General features: G+C 40.6%; 2 protein-coding genes across 6 annotated transcripts in view; both read left to right on the top strand.

Annotated features, from left to right (window-relative positions):
• Window positions 1-15,680, top strand: part of LOC148322783 (microtubule-associated serine/threonine-protein kinase 1-like) — a 34,834-nt gene extending 19,154 nt beyond the window's left edge. For 2 of the 5 annotated variants that reach the window (XM_088316773.1, XM_088316775.1), the window contains 21 exons: window positions 19-94; window positions 1,363-1,572; window positions 2,564-2,665; window positions 4,297-4,429; window positions 5,031-5,098; window positions 5,716-5,792; window positions 5,904-6,112; window positions 7,065-7,203; window positions 7,315-7,447; window positions 7,523-7,688; window positions 7,811-7,912; window positions 8,576-8,701; window positions 8,814-8,923; window positions 9,034-9,194; window positions 9,339-9,598; window positions 9,668-9,850; window positions 9,947-10,176; window positions 11,470-11,592; window positions 11,672-11,805; window positions 11,892-12,079; window positions 13,118-15,680. In XM_088316773.1, coding sequence (XP_088172899.1) covers window positions 19-94; window positions 1,363-1,572; window positions 2,564-2,665; window positions 4,297-4,429; window positions 5,031-5,098; window positions 5,716-5,792; window positions 5,904-6,112; window positions 7,065-7,203; window positions 7,315-7,447; window positions 7,523-7,688; window positions 7,811-7,912; window positions 8,576-8,701; window positions 8,814-8,923; window positions 9,034-9,194; window positions 9,339-9,598; window positions 9,668-9,850; window positions 9,947-10,176; window positions 11,470-11,592; window positions 11,672-11,805; window positions 11,892-12,079; window positions 13,118-14,754 — 4,567 coding nt within the window. In that variant the 3' untranslated portion in view covers window positions 14,755-15,680. Of the gene's footprint in view, window positions 1-18; window positions 95-1,362; window positions 1,573-2,563; window positions 2,666-4,296; window positions 4,430-5,030; window positions 5,099-5,715; window positions 5,793-5,903; window positions 6,113-7,064; window positions 7,204-7,314; window positions 7,448-7,522; window positions 7,689-7,810; window positions 7,913-8,575; window positions 8,702-8,813; window positions 8,924-9,033; window positions 9,195-9,338; window positions 9,851-9,946; window positions 10,177-11,469; window positions 11,593-11,671; window positions 11,806-11,891; window positions 12,080-13,117 lie in introns of all 5 variants that reach the window. The other 3 variants (XM_088316772.1, XM_088316771.1, XM_088316774.1) reach the window with 2 other exon arrangements.
• Window positions 15,681-17,140: 1,460 nt separating this feature from the next.
• Window positions 17,141-21,780, top strand: LOC148322782 (cysteine protease atg4da-like). Its single transcript, XM_088316121.1, has 11 exons — window positions 17,141-17,288; window positions 17,878-18,124; window positions 18,214-18,297; window positions 18,395-18,568; window positions 18,901-19,201; window positions 19,290-19,354; window positions 19,496-19,644; window positions 20,119-20,197; window positions 20,282-20,358; window positions 20,792-20,911; window positions 20,996-21,780. The coding sequence occupies exons 2-11, from the start codon at window positions 17,929-17,931 to the stop codon at window positions 21,167-21,169; spliced, it is 1,419 nt and encodes a 472-aa protein (XP_088172247.1). The 5' UTR covers window positions 17,141-17,288; window positions 17,878-17,928; the 3' UTR covers window positions 21,170-21,780.
• The last annotated feature ends 158 nt before the right edge of the window (window positions 21,781-21,938 follow it).

Raw genomic sequence — 21,938 nt, 5'->3', positions numbered from 1 at the left:
TTTTATAATTCATTCCAGCCCAGGACGCTCCTCCTCCTGCTATGATAACGAGATAGTCATGATGAACCACGTGTACAAGGAGCGCTTTCCAAAGGTGAGACTCACATGCAGAAGTACTACAGTACACGACAGATGGAAAATGCAGGTGGGCACAATTGCTGAAAGCCAGGCGGGGCGGGGGCACATGCAGTGGAGTCAATCAGCATGTTCCAGGCAGGACAAAGAATAGAGATGCCAAAACACTCGAGGCAAAAAGAGCACAGGGACTCGACAGAGACTGAACAAAAACAGATGCACACAGCTATTAGAGACGTGCAAAGCGTAAACTGATTGGTGGGAAACACAAGGGGTGTCAAGCACACATAAGTAAAACTTAAAATGAAACAATGGACACAAGGAAGTGAAAGGAAATACATTGGAAGCCAAAGCCAACATTTAGTTTGACCCTAATTTATTTACTAATCAAAACTGATTACAGTATTTTCCGGACTATAAGCCGCTACCTTTTTCCTAGATTTTAAACCATGCGGCGAAAACAACGGTGGGGCTTTTTTTTCTTTTTTTGTGGATTTTTCTTTCACCGGTAGGGGTGCTTAATGGTTCGGAAAATATGCAAAATAAATCTCGATTTTTTTTTTTTCTCTCGGGTCTGTTCTGTTTTAATTAGCAAAGTTGTTGCCGTGTTAAAAGGCACTGTTTTAACAATCTGTTTATGTACCTTTGAGTGCATTCACAGTACAAAATCATTCTGTACATGCAGTAAACAACACATTTTTTTCAATATTGACAACTGCAGCTTATAGCCTTGTGCCGCTCGTATGTTTTTTTGATTTTGAATTTTTTTTAAAATTCAGAATCAGTGCACAACATTGATCGAGAATATTTACTTGCATCACTGTTTTAAAATATGCAGTAAAAAAAGGTACTTATAAGTATTTTTTTTCCGATGTAATGAACCTCTCGTCCATGATTAAAATTTAATTTGAATCTCCCGTGATACGTTACTGAGCTCGAGATAACAGGGTTGCGTTGATCTGTCAAAAGATGTCATCTTCGCTGCAGCGCAACCACCGGCAAAAATCTTTTTGTCTCATTGTTCACCTCATTAGCTTTTAATGTCTCAGGAGGTTTGAGTTGGTGTTCAAAGAAACCCGCTAACGGCTTTCCCCATAAAAGAGCCGCTTGTGCAATTGTATTTAACGTTTTGAAACAAATGAATTCAAACTGACATTGTAGGGAGTAAACGACTCAAAACGGATATCACCCTTGAGTCTGAGTTCATTTGTGTTTGGCTACTGAATTAGCCCAGATGGGCCTGACGCCATTACTGCCATCAACCTCTGCCCCTTTTCTTTCCACTAGGCTACTGCGCAGATGGAAGGAAAGCTTGCCGAGTTTATCCATGCTTACGCTCCTGAAAATGTTCTCCCGCTGGCCGATGGAGTTCTCAGCTTCATCCACCACCAGATCGCTGAACTCTCCAGGGACTGCCTGACGAAATCCTGCGAGGGACTCATCACATCTGTCTACTTTTTTGAGCTGCAGGAAAACCTGGAGAAGCTACTCCATGATGTAGGTAGCAGTAAACACCAACATAGGAGGAGTCTGACTCATCCACTTCACTAATTTGATCATTTGGACCATATATGCGAACAAGTAGAATGAAATGTATCATTAGAAGGAGAGTCACAATGTTAAATGCATCCAACTATTTTCTACAGTGCTTGTTTTCAAGGAGCCTTATCACAGCTCTTTGGAGCTTTTTCTCGGAAAGTGGAGAAGGCCAAATGGTAAGACTAAATGAGAAGCGCCAACATCATCCAAGAAAAAGAAAGCTGCATTTATAAAACAATGTCAGCAGTCCTACTTAAAAAAACAACTTTATCACAGTGGGTTTTTTACACACTAAGCCTGCTCTGTATAATATGTGGTGACAAGCTCGTAAATGAGGACATGAAGCCTTCAAAAATGCTCCAAAAAGGCACTGAAAATTGCTTCCTTTTCCAAGATAATATGTTCAAGAAGCATCATTCAAACTATATTCAGCGTAATGTTGAGTTGTACTTTTAATCATTTGTTTTATTTGTTTCCATGCTAGTCCATTAAGATTTTATGTTACATGAAATAGGTCTATTTCACAAAAAGGTTTCGGAGACCGCTGCTCTTAAAAACAAAATTTGTTAGTCTGTCTCTGTTACTCTGCCCAGGTTTTGTCTCTGTTGGAGAGACGCTAGCCTGGTACCCTCGAGCAGCACCGTTCTCCATCCCCATTAATCCACTAGTCTATTTATCCCTTGCCGATACGTTTGTCTGCAACAAAAATGCCATCAATAATTTTCCCTCGGGAGGTCAGCAGCATTCAAATAAATGAATAAAAACAATGCATTAATTTGCTGTCTGAGATTTAAACATTGAGAAGGTGCATGAAATGATACGTGGAATGCTTGATTGCATTTTGGTGATAACGCATCAACCCGACTGATTTTTATCTGTCTGTGCCTCGCATCAATATCATTCACCGATTGAGATCCTGGTTCTCCTTTTGTCTCTGTTCAAATGGCAGGCCTTTGAACGGTCAGAGAGCTCGGAGGTGGCTTTTGTGACAGAGTTGGTGAAAAAGCTTCTCATCATCATATCCCGACCCGCTAGGCTCTTGGAGTGTCTGGTAAGTTCACCGTCACTCGTTACTAAAAACTCTGATTCCTATGAAGTTGGAATGTTGTGTAAAACCTAAATAAAAAAAACAGAGTAGAACAATTTCACGAAACCTTTTCAACATTTTGGAACATTCAGCCTGCCTGCAGTCCAGACCTGTCTCTCATTAAAAATGTGTGGTGCAGTATGAAGCGCCAAATACGACAACGGCGATGTACATCATGCAAGAACTCATGACACATCTTTGATTATAGTAATAGAGACAAGATTTATAAACAGGTTGACAAAAATTGGTTAAAAATAAATTACTTTAGGGATTTTTATTTTATTTACTGTCCACAGTTCAATTCAATGGGCACAAGCATATGAATTTGTAAATAGACAAAGATGTGAGTGCATAAAGCTACCTCACAAGATTGGTGAGTCGAGAGCATTTTGACAGTTGATGTATTCATGAAAAAAAAACAAAAAAAAACCCTGTTGCGGTTTCTCACTGAACGGATCTTTAAATAAACATAAGCACTCATACTCGTTTAACCACCCATCATACTCATTTAATCATACTTCAGGTATTAGGGACAGAAAATCCAAACATTTAACACCAATCTGGTGTAAAAACAACCATCTGTGTGCCTGGATGGTTATTTGCATTTAGATTAAAATTTGCCCTGCCGTAGCGTGACTGATACTTGGCAGCAGGCTTATGCTGCTCGCTTCCTTCCCATCTGAGTCAGACAGACCGTAACACCGGTGCCATTTAGAGTTGGAAGATGCCTTTTTGAGCGTGTCTGAGCATTCCGGTGCGGCGTCTATCAATCCCCTCACCTCCATGAGTCACACACTGATGCAGCTTTTGATTGACAGGCGACACATGCAGCGGAATGCTTCATCACTCCACCTTTGCCCCCCATTTTCTAATCATCGCTACTATTGGATTATATGAGATTAGACATTGCACATTTTAGGGATTGTTAATAACTATCAGCAGCCCATGTTGTCTCACCTACGATTTTTGCAGAGTTATACAGTCAAACAATGCAGTGTTTCCATCAAGTAGCTCAAAAAAATATTTAGTTCTCAATCATCTCCCTCATGACCACCATTGCAATACAGTGTTGTAGGAGGCCCAAGTGTTCTTCAAAAAAATAGACAGCTTTATTCCTAAAAAGTGTATCTAATATTATTGTAAGCCAATATGCAGTTTGAAAAAACTGATTAACTGGTTCCGTTAAAATCTGTTGCATATTAAAGTTAGAATAAAAATTGGATTTGAAGAATGTTACAAAGCAGGTCCTAACATACAAAGATATTGAACTCCAGAGTTAAATGCAACTGAACTGTACGGAGGCATGTACCGCTCGAGGAAGTGTACCACACCAATAGATACAAAATTAATCCCAATTATATTTGTCATTGAAACGAATTCCCATTAGCCTACATTCATGTATATAACTATATAAATAAAAATGTATTGTATGACTAATCCTAAATATCTATTTTTAACTTTGTATGTACTGTAATTATTCATTTGCAATATAAAACCCTACAAAGACTAAATTCATCTTCAGTCATCAATCCATTCATGTGTTTTTATTGAGTACCTGCATCACATCGTTCATGGTGTTACATTGTACTGGCCAGGAATTCAACCCTGAGGAGTTTTACCATCTGTTGGAAGCCGCGGAGGATGTTGCCAAGGAGGGTCACCTGATGAAAACTGACATCCCTCGTTATATTGTCAGCCAGTTGGGACTTACCCGAGACCCGATTGAAGGTGAGAAGACAAGGCAGGAACTGCTTTTAAGGCAAAAGTATTGGGTCACCTAGACATTTCATCCCAGTAAAAATCGATTTCAATCATTTTATTTGTGATTGAATCCTCCCCATAAGAATGTTTTTTGAGGTCACTGATGTTGGATGATTGGGTCTGCAATGTTTTGAAATAGGACCTGAGAAGTTCCACGTGGGATATTTCCTACTTTACAGTAGTCTGGAATGCAACATATTGAACATTTGCAAATGTGAGTGCACCTGCATCGCAATGGAAACAAACAGTGAACTGTTTTTATGTTGATGTTAATGAAAATTTGGAACTATACAGTTACCGACTGAGTCAGCAGGTTCTGGATTACTTTTATCCACTTTGTCATACAATTCTTAATTTACCTTGTAGCTTACACCACATACATGACAACATACAACACATACTACTCGACCCACTTTTTGCTCCGCCTTCTTTCACAAATATTTATAGAGCTGTTTCTATTTCTATGTGTGACCCGATACTCTTGTGAATGAGTACAAAGGATCAGGCTGGACACGCTTAACAAACAGCTGATTCTGATTTGGTTTATGTTTTTTGTTTTTTTAATCAGAGATGGTAAACCTGGATAGTTATGACAGCGAAGGACCTCTAACGCCTGAAACGGATGACTCAACAGAGGTGGGCAATATATTTTTTGATGTATTTGTGTAGAGTCTAATACAGGGGTGGGCAAACCTTTTGACTGGCGGGCCACAATGGGTTCTAAAATTTGACAGAGGGGCCGGACCAGGAGAAGATGGATGGAATGTTTTGGTAAACTCACCTCATCTGAGAAGAAAATACATTTAATTTTAAATGAAAGTGAACAAAAGCATTACAACAAAATATATGTCTTTGACACACTAAAGTATTTAGAAAATAAAACATTAACAAGGTTTATTCATTTCATTTTTTTCAAGTTCAGCGGGCCGGATTAAAACGTTTAGCGGGCCGCCTGTGGCCCCCGAGCCGTAGTTTGCCCACACCTGGTCTAATGACAACATTTAACTCAATCCACTTTCATGATTTACTTATGTGAGGCATATTCTTTATAGACAACTATAACATCTACCTTATACACAGTAAAATCAGTGTCCAATGTTTTTTGTCCCAAACTTGGTCTCGCTTTCCTATTTCGATGAAAACAGCCTTTGAGATACTTCATTCCCAAGCAACTTCATAATTATGGATGATTGCATGTATTTGAATAGCTATGTTGCTAGGCAATTATTGACTCAATAATCTGTTCTCCAAAGGGTAAGATTAGAGCAATGAAACCACCAGGTGAAGCCGACTTCCAGACCATCAAGCTCATTAGCCATGGAGCATATGGGTAAGTAGAGCAGCTGCTTCACTAATGATGATGAAATACAATAGACAAGGGTAGGAATTGAAAATAATCCTGCATTTGAATGGCTTTGTTTCCTTTTCTCTTTTTGATCAGTGCCGTTTATCTGGTCCGACACCTGGAAACACGGCAGCGTTTTGCCATGAAGAAAATTAACAAGCAAAACCTGATCCTAAGGAACCAGATCCAACAGGCTTTTGTCGAGAGAGACATCCTCACATTTGCCGAGAACCCCTTTGTGGTTTCCATGTTCTGTTCCTTTGAGACCCGTCGGCACCTGTGCATGGTCATGGAGTACGTCGAAGGTCAGAAAATGTGGTTACATGGGTTTGATTTGAGGTAGTGTGCGGGGAGTGTTTACAGTTGAAATATGAAACATGGAAAATGAAAAACCTACAGCTTGAACCACGTGTCTCACTGAGCAGCGAAGGGTTGCTCGGTTTAGCGAGCAGTTTTAACGGTCCCAAACTGGCAATCTGAAAAAAACGCCCAAAAATATAACTATGAAAGATTATTCCCAGTTCTCTTGTGGTGATTGGACATGATATGCATAGTTTTAAGTTCTATTTCAAAGTACACTAAACCTTTACGGCTAAAAAATGTTAAAAGTCACACTATAGCCTTCATATTAATTACCAAAACACTCAATCCATCTGCTCCTGGTCAGGCCCCTCTGTCAAATTTTAGAACCCATTGTGGCCTGCCAATCAAAAAATTTGTAAACACTTAACGTGAACGCTATTGATGCTTAGTAAGTTACAATTTACATATGATCCATTTAGTTGACAAATCTAAAAAATAATCGGCAACTAGTGGATTATTAGCTGCCCTAATTTTGATTGGAAAAATGTTCGATCATTTTCAGCACGCCCGCGCCTAGATTCATGTATTATAACTCCCCACCCCAACAAATGCATTTTGATCAGGACAAAGTTCAATCAGCCATGCCCCCTCCACCCTGCCCCCACCATTTGATGAATGTATTTTATGTGACTAGTAAAAATGTTGAGTGGCTAATAAATCTGGGAATCCACCAGCAAGTTAATACCAAGCCCAGTTTACAACCTTTGCTTTGGTCTCATGATAGAACTGAGGGGAGGATCTGGTTTTGCTTGATTTTGGTACCAAAATCAAGGAAATGAAGCTTAGCATCTAATGGCACAAACGTTCCGCGGGAATATACTGCATCGAATTAGTCTGTCATTGTCCTTGTTATTATTGGTGACAAACTTAACACGTTCTAAATTCCACTGTCAGGAGGAGACTGTGCCACTCTGCTGAAGAACATTGGGGCTCTGCCAGTGGAAATGGCTCGCATGTACTTTGCTGAAACTGTCCTTGCGCTTGAATACTTGCACAACTATGGCATAGTCCACCGTGACCTCAAGCCTGACAAGTGAGACACTTTTCCTGAAAGGCGTGCAAAAATGTACAGCATAAAATGTTTCCTTGCTTACCCAATGAAAAATTATTATATCCAATCTACTGTGTTTTTATTCCTGCTCAGCCTACTTATAACATCAATGGGCCACATCAAGCTTACAGACTTCGGCCTGTCTAAAATGGGTCTGATGAGTCTGACCACCAACCTGTATGAAGGACACATTGAAAAGGACACTCGAGAGTTCTTGGATAAACAGGTAGGAGAGCACACGCAAATCAAAGCTCAACCAAATGCGACTTTTTTTTAATTAATTTGTTTTTTTAACCTGCAGGTGTGTGGAACTCCAGAGTATATTGCTCCTGAGGTAATTCTTCGTCAAGGTTATGGAAAGCCGGTGGACTGGTGGGCTATGGGTATCATCTTGTATGAGTTCTTGGTGGGGTGCGTGCCTTTTTTTGGAGACACACCGGAGGAGCTCTTTGGGCAGGTTATAACAGGTGAGACATCAACGCAGCATTTTTAATGTATGCATGCATAATTGCGCTTCGTTACATAGTTTGATCATTCCCGTTGTCTGTACTCTTTTGCAATTTTCCCTAACTTGTTGTGTCCCCCATAGATGACATTGTATGGCCTGAAGGAGATGAGGCGCTCCCTGTTGACGCCCAGCATCTCATCTCCTCTCTTTTACAGACAAACCCACTTGTTCGACTAGGAACAGGTCAGTAAGTTTGATTTACTTTTTTGCATATTTTTAAACGGCATTCAAAAGTAATTGAAATGAAGAATTATTGTCGTTTTTTTATTTTGATTTTTTTTATGTTTCTCTTCTTGGTCAAGAGGTCACAGGTCACTGTAGAATGCCATTATATAAGATCTAAAAATAAATATAATACTGTAAATTAACAATTAATATAATGCACCATGTAGTGTATGCTCACAATGCCAAGTGGTGAGTCATTGACCATAAGAATCTCAGCACTATGGTGCTGAGTCAGTCGAATTTTGACTCACTTGCGACTCTAATGAGGACAAGCGTTTAAAAAAAAATGAATGCATTATATCAAGCAAAAAATAAATAAAAATTAAAAAAATAGATTCTAAGGTGGATTCCTGCAGAATTAACAATAATGATAATATGAATAATAATTAATCTACTGCTTATCCTCAAAAAGGGTCGTGGGTGTTCTGACACTTAACCCCGCTGACTTTGGGAAGGTTATACCCTGAAATGGTCTCCAGGCAAACGCATTCATAATAATAATAATAATAATAATAATATTCTCTTTGTATTTTTGGGGGGATTTCCGGCTGCAGCTTTTCATTGTCTTTATCTCTCCTTTCCACATATACCCCACCCGCTCCCACCCCACTCTTTGCCCAGTAGGGGGTGCTTTTGAAGTGAAGCAGCACTCCTTCTTCACAGAGGTGAACTGGAACAGCTTGCTGAGACAAAAAGCCGAGTTCATCCCTCACCTGGAGTCAGAGGAGGACACCAGTTACTTTGACAGTAAGTCTCCTGCTGTGACTTCAGTGAATGACCTCAAATTAGCACACCAGCAAAGGTGATGCATTTGTTTTTGGGCAATTCAAATTATGAGTGCGTTATCTCCTCGCATTAGCACGGTCTGAGCGCTACCATCATGTGCATTCATATGATGAGGACGATACCAATGATGACGAGCCTGTGGAGTTACATCGCTTTTCTTCGTGCTCGCCCCGCTTTAGTAAGGTCAGACTATAGACAGGCTGTGACTGATGATATGCAATTTTGAAACGATAACCATTGTTCAGCTCTATACATGTAGAGATTGACTCCTATCACGTTGTTTGGAAATGTAGGTGTACAGCAGTATGGAGCATCTGTCCCAGCTGGAGCATAAAGCCCCAAGTGTAACTTTACGGGAGCACAAAGTTCCAAGAGAGGACCGAATGGCCAAGAGAGAAAGCCTGGGTAGTTTTACGCTCCGGGACAAGAACTGGAGGACTGGATCACCTGAGATGTGAGTGGCAAATACAAAGAGGGACGAATGGAAGACAAGAATAATAGATCTATATTTCCCAGTGATTTTTTTGAAAGATTAATTGCTAATTGATTTAATTAAAAAAAAAAAAGCTACAATTTATTGATTTTTTTTTTTTGACAGGAAGCGTTTATCCTGCTCAGAGTCTTCCTTCACCGAGAGCGACTACAGTCCTCCATCTGGAGCCCGAAGGCGCTTCTCTGCCCTCATGGACACGCACCGCTTAGCCTCACCTCTTGAAGTCGATTCTGAACAGTCTCAATCTCGTGGCCAGCCTCAAGTGAAGGCCAGGGGCACCTCTCTGGAAGGTGCCATGGGTACCATCTCCTCGCAAGGGGACCTGAGGACATTCCTTAAAGAAAGTAATGGGTTCACAGGTGGAGGTAAGAACAGCAGATCGCAACTAAAGTATCACCTGAAATGTTTAACCAACATTTTGTTTTGTTTACCAGCCAGTGCTGCTGTTCTGGGGCTCCCAGAGTCCCAAGGGCCGAGAGGGGCCACCACAGACTTAGTGCTGCGGAGAGTTCGCCACCAGCAGCTCTCAGCTGAGGGAGAAAAACGCAACTCTCGACCAGGAAATAAAGTTATCAAATCTGCTTCCGCCACAGCTTTATCTGTCATCATTCCAGCAGGTAAAACATTAGAATACACTTTTAAGCGTCAAACCAAACAGTTTATTGAAATCTCAAATGATGATATAGTGCATCTTACTTCATTCTTCTCCCCAGTGGAGCAACATGGTGCCTCCCCGCTAGCAAGCCCAATGTCTCCTCGCTCCCTCTCGTCCAACCCCTCCTCTCGGGACTCCTCACCCAGTCGAGACTACTGTCCTGTTGTAAACGTCCCGCATTCCCCAATCACCATCCATCGCGCTGGGAAGAAGTATGGCTTCACTCTGCGAGCAATACGAGTCTACATCGGAGACAGTGATGTCTATAGCGTACACCACATGGTCTGGGTGAGTGAACATGACGTGCGGCCGGTTCCCAATGGGACCAGCCCAGGGTGTAGTCTGCCTCTTGCCGAGCCAACCAGAATAGACTCTAGGCCTGTGACCTTGAAAAGAACAAGTTGTGCAGAAAAAAGTTGGGTAGACAGTGTGAGTCATATTCCAGCCATCTGTTTTCTATTGATCTTTTCGCCATGATGTCACACGTACTTAAAGGTGGCAAAACCTCAAACTAATTCTGATTGCATCGCATGAGTTTTTATCCAATCAGAATTCAGCTAGCTCGTGTTGCCAGGCAGGTTTTATAATACCAGTAGCACGCATTATTCGTCCGAGGCCCTCTGATACAATCGTGCGGGCATCTCTTCTGTCAAAGTCAATGAGCTTTCAGATTTGATTGACACTTGTGATAGCCAATCGGATCTCGGGGTGGTTACAGTGAGCCTTCTCGCTGGCCGATGAACGTGTTTTGTGATTGGATACTCACTCGTAAGGGGGCAGCGCTATGCGGAATCAACGCACCTGAAAGTCGTAACTGGCGACCGTTCGAAAATCTAAAATATATTCTTGCTTTTTTTAAACCTCAATGGCCAAAGGTTGGAAAAGTGTGGATTTAATTGCAGATACACTTGCAAGGACATTTTCAAGACGGACCTTTCAACAGAAGCTAGGTCGTCCAACACTCAGTACTGTGTAAGTGTGTTTCTGTATATTATTTGTCCAGCCGCGGTGTCATAAATGATGCTAGTATGAGGGGGATTTATGCAAATAGGACACAGTAGGACACTGAAGGCCCAGGTGTGAAATGCACGGCTCGCCACTGGTGAAGTGTCAGTGGAAAAGAAAAAGATGCAAGTGAGGGAAATTTCTTCCAAGCGAGAGAGCTGTTGCTCGTAATTTACATTTCCGTAGCTAAGTTAATTCAACCATAGTTAACAAGATCATTGAGGGTCTGGCTAATTAATTACGTAACTTTTCTGTTGCTTGGCTCAATGGCACAAAGGTGGTCTTTTGATGGTGAACTGGATAGCAACCTATCACATTCACGTAGTTTTTGTGATCGTTTTCAGTCCAAGTCATTGGTAGTCAATCACTTTCTGCCACCCTGGCGCCAAATATTCAAAATCATGATGAATAGGTCCATGCTTTTTGTCCTTATTATGGTCACGGCTGAGCTGGAGTCTAACCCAGCAAGGGGCAAAGTACACCCTGGACTAGTCGCCAGCCGATTGCAGACAAGTAATCTTTTCAGGCAAAACTGGTTGTTTTCTTTATTAACTCCGCATTTATTATTTCTATCAGCATGTGGAGGATGGAGGCCCCGCCCAGGAGGCCGGACTTAGTGCTGGTGATCTCATCACTCATGTAAATGGGGAGTCGGTTCACGGTCTGGTCCATACAGAGGTGGTGGAGCTCATCCTGAAGGTGAGCTGGCGTTATCTAGCTACATGACTTCGATAAATAACTTGCTTGTAGATTAACATGAGTGATATTTAATCTTCAGAGTGGAAACAAGGTGACCGTTACGACGACTCCCTTTGAGAACACCTCTATAAAAGTCGGACCTGCACGCAAGACCAGCTATAAATGCAAAATGGCACGACGCAGCAAGAGGCCGGGAGTCAAAGAGGGCCAAGAGTGAGTTATTGCAGCATACAATGATCAACACTTTTTTGTTTTTCTGCCCTCACCTCATTGCTGAGTTCCATTTGGTTATGTTACAGTAAGAAGCGCAGCTCCCTGTTCCGAAAAATCACCAAGCAGTCCAATTTGCTCCACACGAGTCGGAGCCTCTCCTCTTTGAATCGCTCGCTCTCATCTGGAGACAGTCTACCTGGATCTCCCACCCACAGCTTTTGCGCCCGCTCACCCACTCAGAGTTATCGATCTACTCTGGAATCTCCATACATGGGTGAGTAAAAGTAATCATGAGCGATAGTTTTCATCGGTTTGGATGCAAACAATCACGGTACAACAATAATATTTGATAGAGTCATAATGCTAAATACACATGCAGTATATCCCAAAGCAAGATGCTGCTTGTATATATTTAAAAATAGGATTTCATGCAAAGGATTTTTGAGCTTCTTGAAATATGACCAGCCATGCTGTTTTTTTTTTTTTTTTTTTTTAGAAACATAGTAAATCACTCATTGATAGTTTTCCCTTCGATTACACAGTATTGTCATACTACCGTATTTTCCGCACCTGTATATAAGCCGCAGCTACTTTTGGGAGAAAAACAAAAGGAATAAAAACGATATTCAAGCCGCAGCAGTCTATTGCTGCAATTTTCTATGTTGAAAAAAAATTTGTTGTTCCATAAACGGATTGTTAAAACAGTGCCTTTTAATACGGCAACAACTTTTCTAATTAAAACAGAACAGACCCATGAGAAGAAAAAAATAGAGAGTCGTTTAGCGTATTTTCTGGACTATAGAGCGCCCCTACCGGTGAAAGAAAAATCCACAGAAAAGCCGCCCAGTTGTATTAGCCGCATGGTTCAAAAATCTAGGAAAAAAGTAGCGGCTTATAGTCCGGAAAATACGGTAAGTGGTTAACAACTACCAAACTATTGTCGAAAACAATTTTAAAAATGTGTATAAGTTTAAGCAAACGGGCCACATAGACTCAAAATATGTTTTTGTTGACGTTCTGCTGGCCGTCTAAAAACAACAAAAAAAACATATTTTTAGTGCAGTAAAGTTAAAAAATGGGTTGTTCTTTACAAAATACCAAACTATTCTAATACAAAAAAATATATTTTTTAAAAGGGCTTAATAAACATTTCCAGATCCTTTTTGACTTGAATCTGCAAAAATGAATGCAAACACTTTCATATGCACGCTTGACCTGTATTTATGAAAAAAAGAAAAGGCTCTTGTTGCGAAAAGCCTTTTAAATACTTTTTGTCTCAAGTTTTCACTAAGATATGACTTTCTCTCCATAGGAACTTCCTCACAGAGCAGCTCTCCAGCATCAAGCACCCCCAACTCCCCGGCCACATCACATCACATGAGGCCCAGCTCCCTACATGGCTTGTCGCCTAAACTTCACCGCCAGTACCGCTCTGCTCGCTGCAAATCTGCTGGCAACATCCCCTTATCGCCTTTAGCCCACACCCCCTCCCCTACCACATCTTCTCCGCCGCCTCTGAGCGGCCACACAGTAGGCAGCTCCAACACCACGCAGATGTTCCCCGTCAAGCTCCACTCATCGCCGCCCGTCGCGCGTCCTCGTCCCAAGAGTGCAGAGCCACCCAGATCCCCGCTTCTGCAGCGAGTGCAATCAGCAGAGAAACTTGGAGCGCCTGTCCTGCCTTCCTCCTCCTCATCGTCATCGTCGCCTTCTCCTCTGATGGGAGGCGTGTGCCTACGCAAGCACAGTCTGGAGGTGACACATGGCGACTACAGAAGAGAGTCCTTCCATTGTGAGCACAGCCTGCAGAGTCTGCTCGAAATGGAAGGTGAGAATGGACCTGCTCCACCTTCTCCCTCATCCTCTTCCTCACCTTCTCCACCTTTGGGAGGGGAAAGCATTAATTTGAAGCCTGTTAGAAGGCTGGGAAGGCAGGAATCACCACTTAGCCGTGACACAATGGTACCAGTAACGGAGAAAGATACTCAAACCACGCCCTCTGATCTTGCCGGGTCCAATTCTGAGACCAAAATAACAAAAAGTGAATCCACCGTTGACCCAAATAAAACATTATCCACCTCTGGGGTTCTGCAGAGTTCAGTGGTAATTGAGACCACCGCTTCTCTGTTGGTAGCCCCGTCCATCAGTGACACCAAGCCGAAACAAGGGGTCACTTCTCAAAATGCAAATGTGACTTGTGAGGCGACCGTCCCCAAGAGCAAACCATGTGAGAAAGTCTCCTCTCCAGGGACAATTAAGTGCCTCCAACCGCAAGAGAGAAAACAGAAGGATGCTCGCATAGAAAGTATCTCTTCAAGTAAAGCTTTAGGAAACACCGAAGACAAAACCAAATACACAGCAGGTACAGAAAAAGTTGTCCATCGCAAAGGATCAAATGCGGAGTCATCCAAACCTCGCAAAGCCACGGAGTCCGTTGAGAAAGAAGCCAGCGTTGGTGATAAAAAAATAGAGATGACCAGGATTAAAGGTCCTGCACCTCCAGTTCCGATCCCAGTGCAGGTCCACAGTGCAACAAACGTACCGGTAGCTGTCAGCTCCAAAATGGAAAGAGCATCAAAAAGCTATCGGGGAGTAAAGGAAGACAGGGCACACCTGGAGGTGTTGGAAGAAAATCCCATGTCCCCTTCTTCTAATGCATCCTCACCTTGTTCCGGCAAGCCGCGCGCCACATCTCCCGGGGATAGAGGCAGCTTTGTCACTCAGCTCACAAGCGTCGCCAAAACGGTTCTTGCGCCTATGAAAGGGGGGTCGCAAGACTGTTCCAAGGTCAAAGATACATCTAAGTCAAGCGAGGAAAAACGAGGCAGCTCAGCGGGAAAAACGGAGGCTTTGAGTGCGGTTGGACGCCGTGGGGCTCAAACAACATCTGCTGGTAGTGCTCTCCAGTTGGACAAAGGAAACACTCGGGGCTCAAAGCATCATTCGTGATACAGAAGCAGATGAAGCTCACTCTCCAATGCATTGCCTTTTACTGTAGAAGCATCCAAACATATCAAATAAATTAACACCTTTTCGTCAAACTTAAATGCCTGAAGGGAAATAAACTGCATTTGAGATTTTGGACATGAGGAAAAAAAAAAAAGATGCATCAACTACAGTTTGAAAATGTGTGTGCACTGTAGTGTATAATAGGCCTGTGGATGTGTTTGTCACAATGTGCGGTAGATATATTTGAAAAAAAAAAAAACATTGCATGTTGTACATGGAAAAATCTTGGAAATTCAATAAGCAGATTAAACTGAAAAAAAAATACTGAAGACCATGAGGTAGCAAACACTGTGAACAACTTTGTATGCATCTCAACATGCAAACCACATTCCGTTTGGATTAGTTTTGTTAGCAGAATCATATACTGTCATGTATGATAAAAATAACTAAAAAAATAAGACTATCGTACGTACGAGAGCCTGGACCAAAATACAGAAATACTCGTCAAAGGAGCTGGCTGGTGTTCTGATTGGTTAAAGGGCTGAATTCCAGTGGGATGACGTATGAGATGTTGAACTTGCACAGGGACATTATGCAATGTGCTAATAACGCCACTTGAGGTGTCCATCCAGGATTACTAAATTTACATTGTGTCGTCGACTAGTAGAGGACGAAAAAGTAGTTGCAATAAGCCAAGCAAATCTATTTTGCTTTCTAAGTTGTCCCTTTTGATGTGTGCAGTTGCTATTGTATGTGAATTCATTGTATGTTAAAGGTGTTATTGAGGACTAAATGGTCATAAATTAGCACTTAAAAGTTGGTTGAATATTTTTTTTTCTACACATGCTCATATATGATACTTTTTATATTTTATAATTTATTGTGGAAGAATGTTGTGGTATTTTCATTTCATTTGTTTACAGTTTAAAAATATCTGCGTCTGCTAAATGTACAGTACATGAAAAATAATGCATGTAATAATCTATGTTCTGGACAGTTTTGATTTGAATCCAACAACAAAAACAATGCATTTTAGTAATTAGTATAATTAAAAGATTCTCCTATGCAAGGGGTAAAGATAATTAATCATATTGAATGTCCGACCATAGTTTCCGCCTCAACATTACTGCATTTTAAGGAAGAATAAGAAAAAAAAATTCTATAAGGCATCCATCACCACAATGCAAATTACAAACCAAATTCTGAAGAAATTGTGATGGTATTTTAAAAAAGAAAATGAGCAGGTTTTTTGAGGATTCTGTGAAAATGAATCAGATTAAGAAATGGCTGTCTGAGTGACTAATTTAATGAGCGAGCATACATGATAGTTTGAGTTAATGGACGTTACCATTGTTCATTCATGACCTAGATGTGTTTGTCATAATAATCAATGACATGACGTAGCCACGCTAAGGTTAGTGATCAACATTGCGTTTCGAATTCGTGGTAGGAACGGAAGTCCGTCGTAATCCGGGGACCACCTCTCAAGTGTTTGCTTCTCCATCCTGGTCTCTTCAAATCAAAACGTCACTATTAAAACCCCTCGTGTGCAATGTTAAAATTACAGTTCATAGTGTCAAGATGGGGATTGAGTGTGTGTTCATTTTTAAAGAGTCATGTGTTTTTTTTTTATCCCGGTACATTTTCAATCTGTTTTTGCGTCATGTAAATCACCTGCAGTATAGTATACTTACCTTACACTGCCATCTTGTGGCTGATTTGAGAATTATATCAGTGACGATGATTACATTTTCAATGTTTTTTTTAAGTACCATATAAGATTTTGACTTTTTATTTAATCCAATGTGCTGTGTAGCGGTAGAGGTGTAGGGGCTCAGAGTGGAATTACTTGTTTTCGCATTAAACAAATGTTTTGTGTGACATGAGTTGCACTTTATTGTTGTCAAATATTGTCTTGTAATAGAATATTGCTGTTAATTTATTCAAATGTGCATCTAAATATAACTGTTTACGTTTCAAAAGTCACTGTGAGTCACATTAGGAAAAGTGGAGTGGTCGTTAATGTAGCCAACGACATTCAGTACAAGTGGAACTTGTGTGGCAAATAAAAAAGAGACTTTTAGACAATTTATAAAAGCGGAAACACTTGGAAAATGTTAAATTAAAATGAGCCTAATGTTGCATTTAGATAGGTTCCCAGTCATGTTTTATGGTCTGTCCGTCCATTGTATGGCACCCACACTCAATACGGTGTGTGGCCAAGAGGATATGTATTTTAAGTTGCTGTGTTGCGAGAAATAAATAAAGAAAAGAAATACTGAAAACAATAATTAGTTTGATTTCTTTAAGAGAAGCTAATTTGGTCTGCCGTAAAAAGACCTCGCGATTGAAGCGAGGATTTAGGAAGATCATTGGCTCAGGATCAACCAATCACATCAGAGCTAGCCGGTTCCTAGCATAAACTCGGAAGTAGAACCTGAAGCCTTTTTTGTTGTCGTTACTCTCAACGTCTCTGAAATCCATTGACTGTTTTGACTCGTTGACATTTACAGCAAGATAATGTCTGAAAGAAGGTAAAAACAGCACTATAATTTACGAGCGATATAGTGCTTTTTATTCGCGAGTGAGCCTTACGAACCTGTAGAGAATGTTCTCCTGTAATTTAAAAAAAAATGTTTGTAAACAAGTGGCAAACAAGTTGCCAATCGTACTTGACGCGTTAGTTAGGTATTTTTAGATTACAGTTTTTTCCACCCAAAGATGGTATAAAACAGAGTAATTATAACATAAATAAAACGTTAAAAAAATCAGACAGTCATATATGTTTTTTATTTGCGTATATAGTACAAGTTTATTTACAGTAATTATGGATTTTTTTTTCTTCTGACATTTGCGTTTACTTTTTTTAACTGTTATATAAACTGTGTCCCGACATATCCTTGATTCTGTGGGCAGAAGAACAATAGACCACCAGCAGCGCGTTTGCGGGAAGTAAATATCTAACATTCCTCAGTTGCAGGGTGCAGTCACATGGTTTCACTCTCATTACCGCCCATCGCTAGTTATTCAATTTGATGCGTCAGGTCACATCATCAGGCTTGGAGAAATAACTTGTTCAATGACAATTTTGCTTTGTTATGTTTGTTCTTCATCTGCATACAGCTGCTCTGGCTGTAAGGAGTGTTCCCTGATGGCCAGGCTAGTTTAAATCTGATGGTTATGAACCCCAGAACTTTCTCAATTTACTCTGAGAGACAGTCTCCTGCAGATGAATATATGGGCGACTGGCTCTTCCTCCCTGCTTCCTCAGCTGCTTCTCCTTGCCATGAAGAAGAGTGCAGAGAAGACACGGAGGAAAGAGGCAAACTGAAATCTAAGTTGGTCTCAGCATGGAATAGTGTCAAATATGGTTCGTTATATCTGCCGGACTGCATTACTACTACAAGTGTGTTTTTCTGTGTGATTTGGTCTCTTGAAGTTTTTTTTCTTGTTGATTAGGCTGGTCCTTCAAGCAGAAATCAAATTTGAACAAGAGCTCTCCTGTGATTATGTTTGGAAAGTCATATCAACTCAGGGATCAAGGTGAGGCTGCGTCTGCTATTACAAGCAGATCATTTAAGCATGATGCCTCATTTCTTTCCAAGATAATCAAATGTTTTTCTCATTATTACAATGTCAGGGGAGAACGAGTGTTTCCACCACTCCTTTGCATCTCTCCTCTGGTTGACATACAGACGAGGGTTCCCTCAGCTGAGTGGTTGCTCCCTGACCACTGACAGTGGCTGGGGATGTCTTCTCCGTACAGGGCAGATGTTGTTAGCGCGAGGCCTGCTTCGACACCTGATGCCACAAGGTGACACACAAGCGCAAAATTAGAAATATGAAGCCGACATTGAAGGCCTTGGATCCTGGTGGCTTGCTAGGACTTTTCTTAAAAAAAAAAAAAAAAAAAAAAAAAAAAAGTCAAATTCTGTTGGAATATTAGGAGTCTAACCATTCTCAGCATTGCAATACATTGAAAATGTATTTTAATACACAATGCTAGATGTCAATAATGCTATACTGTTTTTATAAGGCTTTCTGGACAAACTAAATTGTTGTGAAATACAATTTGGGTTTGGGTTTGAAATATTGTACTACACAAGTCCCCTGACCATCTTTTTTTTTTTTCATTATATTTTCCAGGCTTGACGTGTTCTGTGAGCCATCACATGTTCAAAGATGATATGGATCTCCCAGAGATCCACCCTGAAGCCAGTGCAGTGTGTTTGCAGAATTCCAAAGGGCTCGGAAAGAATGTTCGAAAGCTGAGTTTGGGTTCCCTCATGGATAGATGCATGGAGTCCACACACAGGAAGGTTGTATCTTGGTTTGCGGATCACCCCTCAGCTCCTTTTGGGATACATCAGCTTGTAGAATTGGGCAAAAGCTTAGGGAAGAAAGCAGGCGACTGGTACGGCCCCTCAATTGTGGCGCATATTCTGCGGTCAGTAATTAGGCAATTTGCATATCCAATCTTAGCTACCTTACAGTATAACGTGACATCACTCATAAAATTCCTAACTTTGTTTTAGGAAAGCTGCAGAAGCATCAGCTGACCTTCCCAATCTTGTCATCTATGTTGCGCAAGATTGCACCAGTGAGTACTTTATTCTATTCTGGATTTTTTTTTTTTTACTTTATCAACCACTTCTGTTTTAAAAGTAGAACTTTAAACAGGACAGACATGCCGAATAATTTGCACACAGTGTTGTGATCCTATTTTTTGTAACTCTCTCAGTCTACATAGATGAAGTGAAAGAGTTGTGCGGACGGCGTCTTTCCGGGATCTCTCCTGCATCTATTCAGCCGTGTAAGGCCGTCGTCCTCTTGGTGCCTGTGCGACTTGGAGGACCAGAACTTAATCCTGCGTATATCAGCTGTGTCAAGGTAGTCTGATATTCATCAGGTTGCCGCTATGTGCAGGGGGAATATGTCTGGGCTGGCCCGGTAAAAAATTAAAATCTGTCAATTAAATGATGCACATTATAATTGCATTGAAAATTTGACCTAACGCAAATTTGTAAATCAGAATGTCATAGTTTGTCGCTAGGCTACACTAAATATATGTATAAAAAACACTTTATATAACAATCCCATGAAAGCTGTTTGATTGTTGTAACTTGTCAAAACACGGCCAGGGTAAATTTACTGGATTATGGTAATGCTGCTAAATGTTGAAGTTTAGCGATTTTTGTTGTCATGACGTGACATAGACACTGTTGTATTTCAAGTGTATCATTAGTAATAAGTTGTAGGAATTCATTTTACATTTTGTCATTTCTATTGTAGGTTTCATCGGTTGTGCTGATGTTCATGGATTTGCCTACAAAATAATATTTTTTTTTATTGTTTTCTCAATAGAAACTCTTGACGTTAGAATACTGCATTGGTATCATCGGGGGCAAACCAAAGCACTCTCTCTACTTTTTTGGTTTCCAAGGTAAAGTTTCTCTGGTTCCACGTATTTTGTTGCAATTATTTAGATCAGCTGTATAATTTTGTTTTTATTCTTGCTTCGTTGAAGATGACCATCTGCTGTACTTGGACCCTCATTACTGTCAACCCACTGTGGATATAACAAAGCGCAACTTTCCTTTAGAGGTACTCAGAAATACTGGTACTGTTCTTTCTGCTTGTCTTAGACCACCGTCATTAGATTTTTTTTTTTTGGCAATGCCAAAATGATCATACACTAGATTGACACTCAGTAGAGGGCAGGCCTCCACCAAGGCAAATATTTAACAAAATTGGAAGTAAGTTCAATAGTTAGCACATTTTGTTGGGTTTTAATGGGGGATGATTAACTGGTGTTGGACGGTTCTATTGATGCCACTCGTGACAAATGGTGCAAATATTTTTTTTGTACCTGCACATCAGACCCAAATTCTCAACAATTAATAATGTCATACCATGTCAAAATGACACTTGTGGAAAAAAAAACACACTAAAGCTAGTGGTGGCTCAAGACTTTTGCTAAGTACTGCATGTAAAAAAAAAAATAAAAGTTCTTTATTTTCATCTCAACATTTTACAGTCATTTCACTGTAAATATCCAAGGAAAATGCATTTCTCTCGCATGGATCCCAGCTGCACTATTGGATTCTATGCAAAAGGACAAAAGGACTTTGAAATGCTGTGCAGGGTTGTAGATGAGGTATGTAGAAAATTTACATTCAACTAAATAATCCATTAGCATTATTCTGATGCTTTTGTTATTGTTGTCTTCCCCGATCCCCAGGCTGTCTCCACATCTGCAGAGACGTACCCCATGTTTATATTTGCCGAAGGTCATAGTCGAGCGGAGGAGGAAGAAAGCAAGAATCCCGACAATTCCATCGCTTATATCCAGAGGAAGACTGAGCGGAAGCGGGTCCTCACTTGTGACAGCATGGATGAGTTTGTTTTGTTGTGAGCGAACGTCAGAAATGGGTTGAGGGAAAAAAAAAAAACGCTCAAGTAAAACCCCAAGATTTCTTGACTCTTAAAGTGAGAACGTCGTGGTGGATGGTTTCTCTTCAAAATCGCCGTCCGTCTTGTGTGGAGTTTGTACCTTCGTACTCCGGATTCCTCACATGTTTCAAAAATATTAATTGAAATCTCTTTTTTTATTATCATTATTATTTTTTTATTATTATGCACGTCCGTGGCCCTTTGGCACTGTAATTGTCCTTTTCAGTCGCCAGCGTGCGTCAGTACAAGACAAAATGGCCTCCCTCTGACATGGATAAAGTTAGTATTTTTCTGCTTAATTCGTGTTCCACAAATGCATTTGTCACGAGAATAACATGTTTCGACTAGATGGGTTCATAAAGCATATTGTCAAGAAAATTTTTGACTAGACTTCCCCATTAACCCGAGTCATTTGACACTACACATTATTTTACGGTCATATTTATTGTTTCACAAGTTGAAACTTCATGTCATTCTCAGGGCAATGTTTTGTTTTTCTAATGAGTACTGTACTAGCAATAATGAACAATAGAGCTGGAAGCATTACTGCGACAAATATAGCTTTTCACAGTTTGACAGCGCGTGACTTGCTTTCTTGAATGGATCAGGAAAAAAATCTTACGAACATGTGACATTTAACATAACCTAATATCGTCAAGAATGTATCTGATTACATGTCCTTAAGTGTTGCAACTGGATTCAGGTCAAAAATATATATTGATCTACATATA

Source organism: Idiotropiscis lumnitzeri, chromosome 15 (genome assembly GCF_059441095.1).
Source record: "Idiotropiscis lumnitzeri isolate Australia: NSW breed Sydney's pygmy pipehorse chromosome 15, RoL_Ilum_1.0, whole genome shotgun sequence".
Taxonomy (NCBI): Eukaryota; Metazoa; Chordata; class Actinopteri; order Syngnathiformes; family Syngnathidae; genus Idiotropiscis; species Idiotropiscis lumnitzeri.
The sequence above is the reverse complement of the archived record's forward strand: the minus strand, read 5'-3'. Positions and strand labels throughout refer to the sequence as shown.

Bases quoted from the DNA above. Each gene is read 5' to 3' on its own strand.
- LOC148322782 (XM_088316121.1), top strand. From the start codon at position 17,929: ATGGTTATGAACCCCAGAACTTTCTCAATTTACTCTGAGAGACAGTCT. The intron at 19,645-20,118 runs GTAGTCTGATAT...TTTTCTCAATAG, and splicing joins CGTATATCAGCTGTGTCAAG to AAACTCTTGACGTTAGAATA. The intron at 20,198-20,281 runs GTAAAGTTTCTC...GCTTCGTTGAAG, and splicing joins CTACTTTTTTGGTTTCCAAG to ATGACCATCTGCTGTACTTG.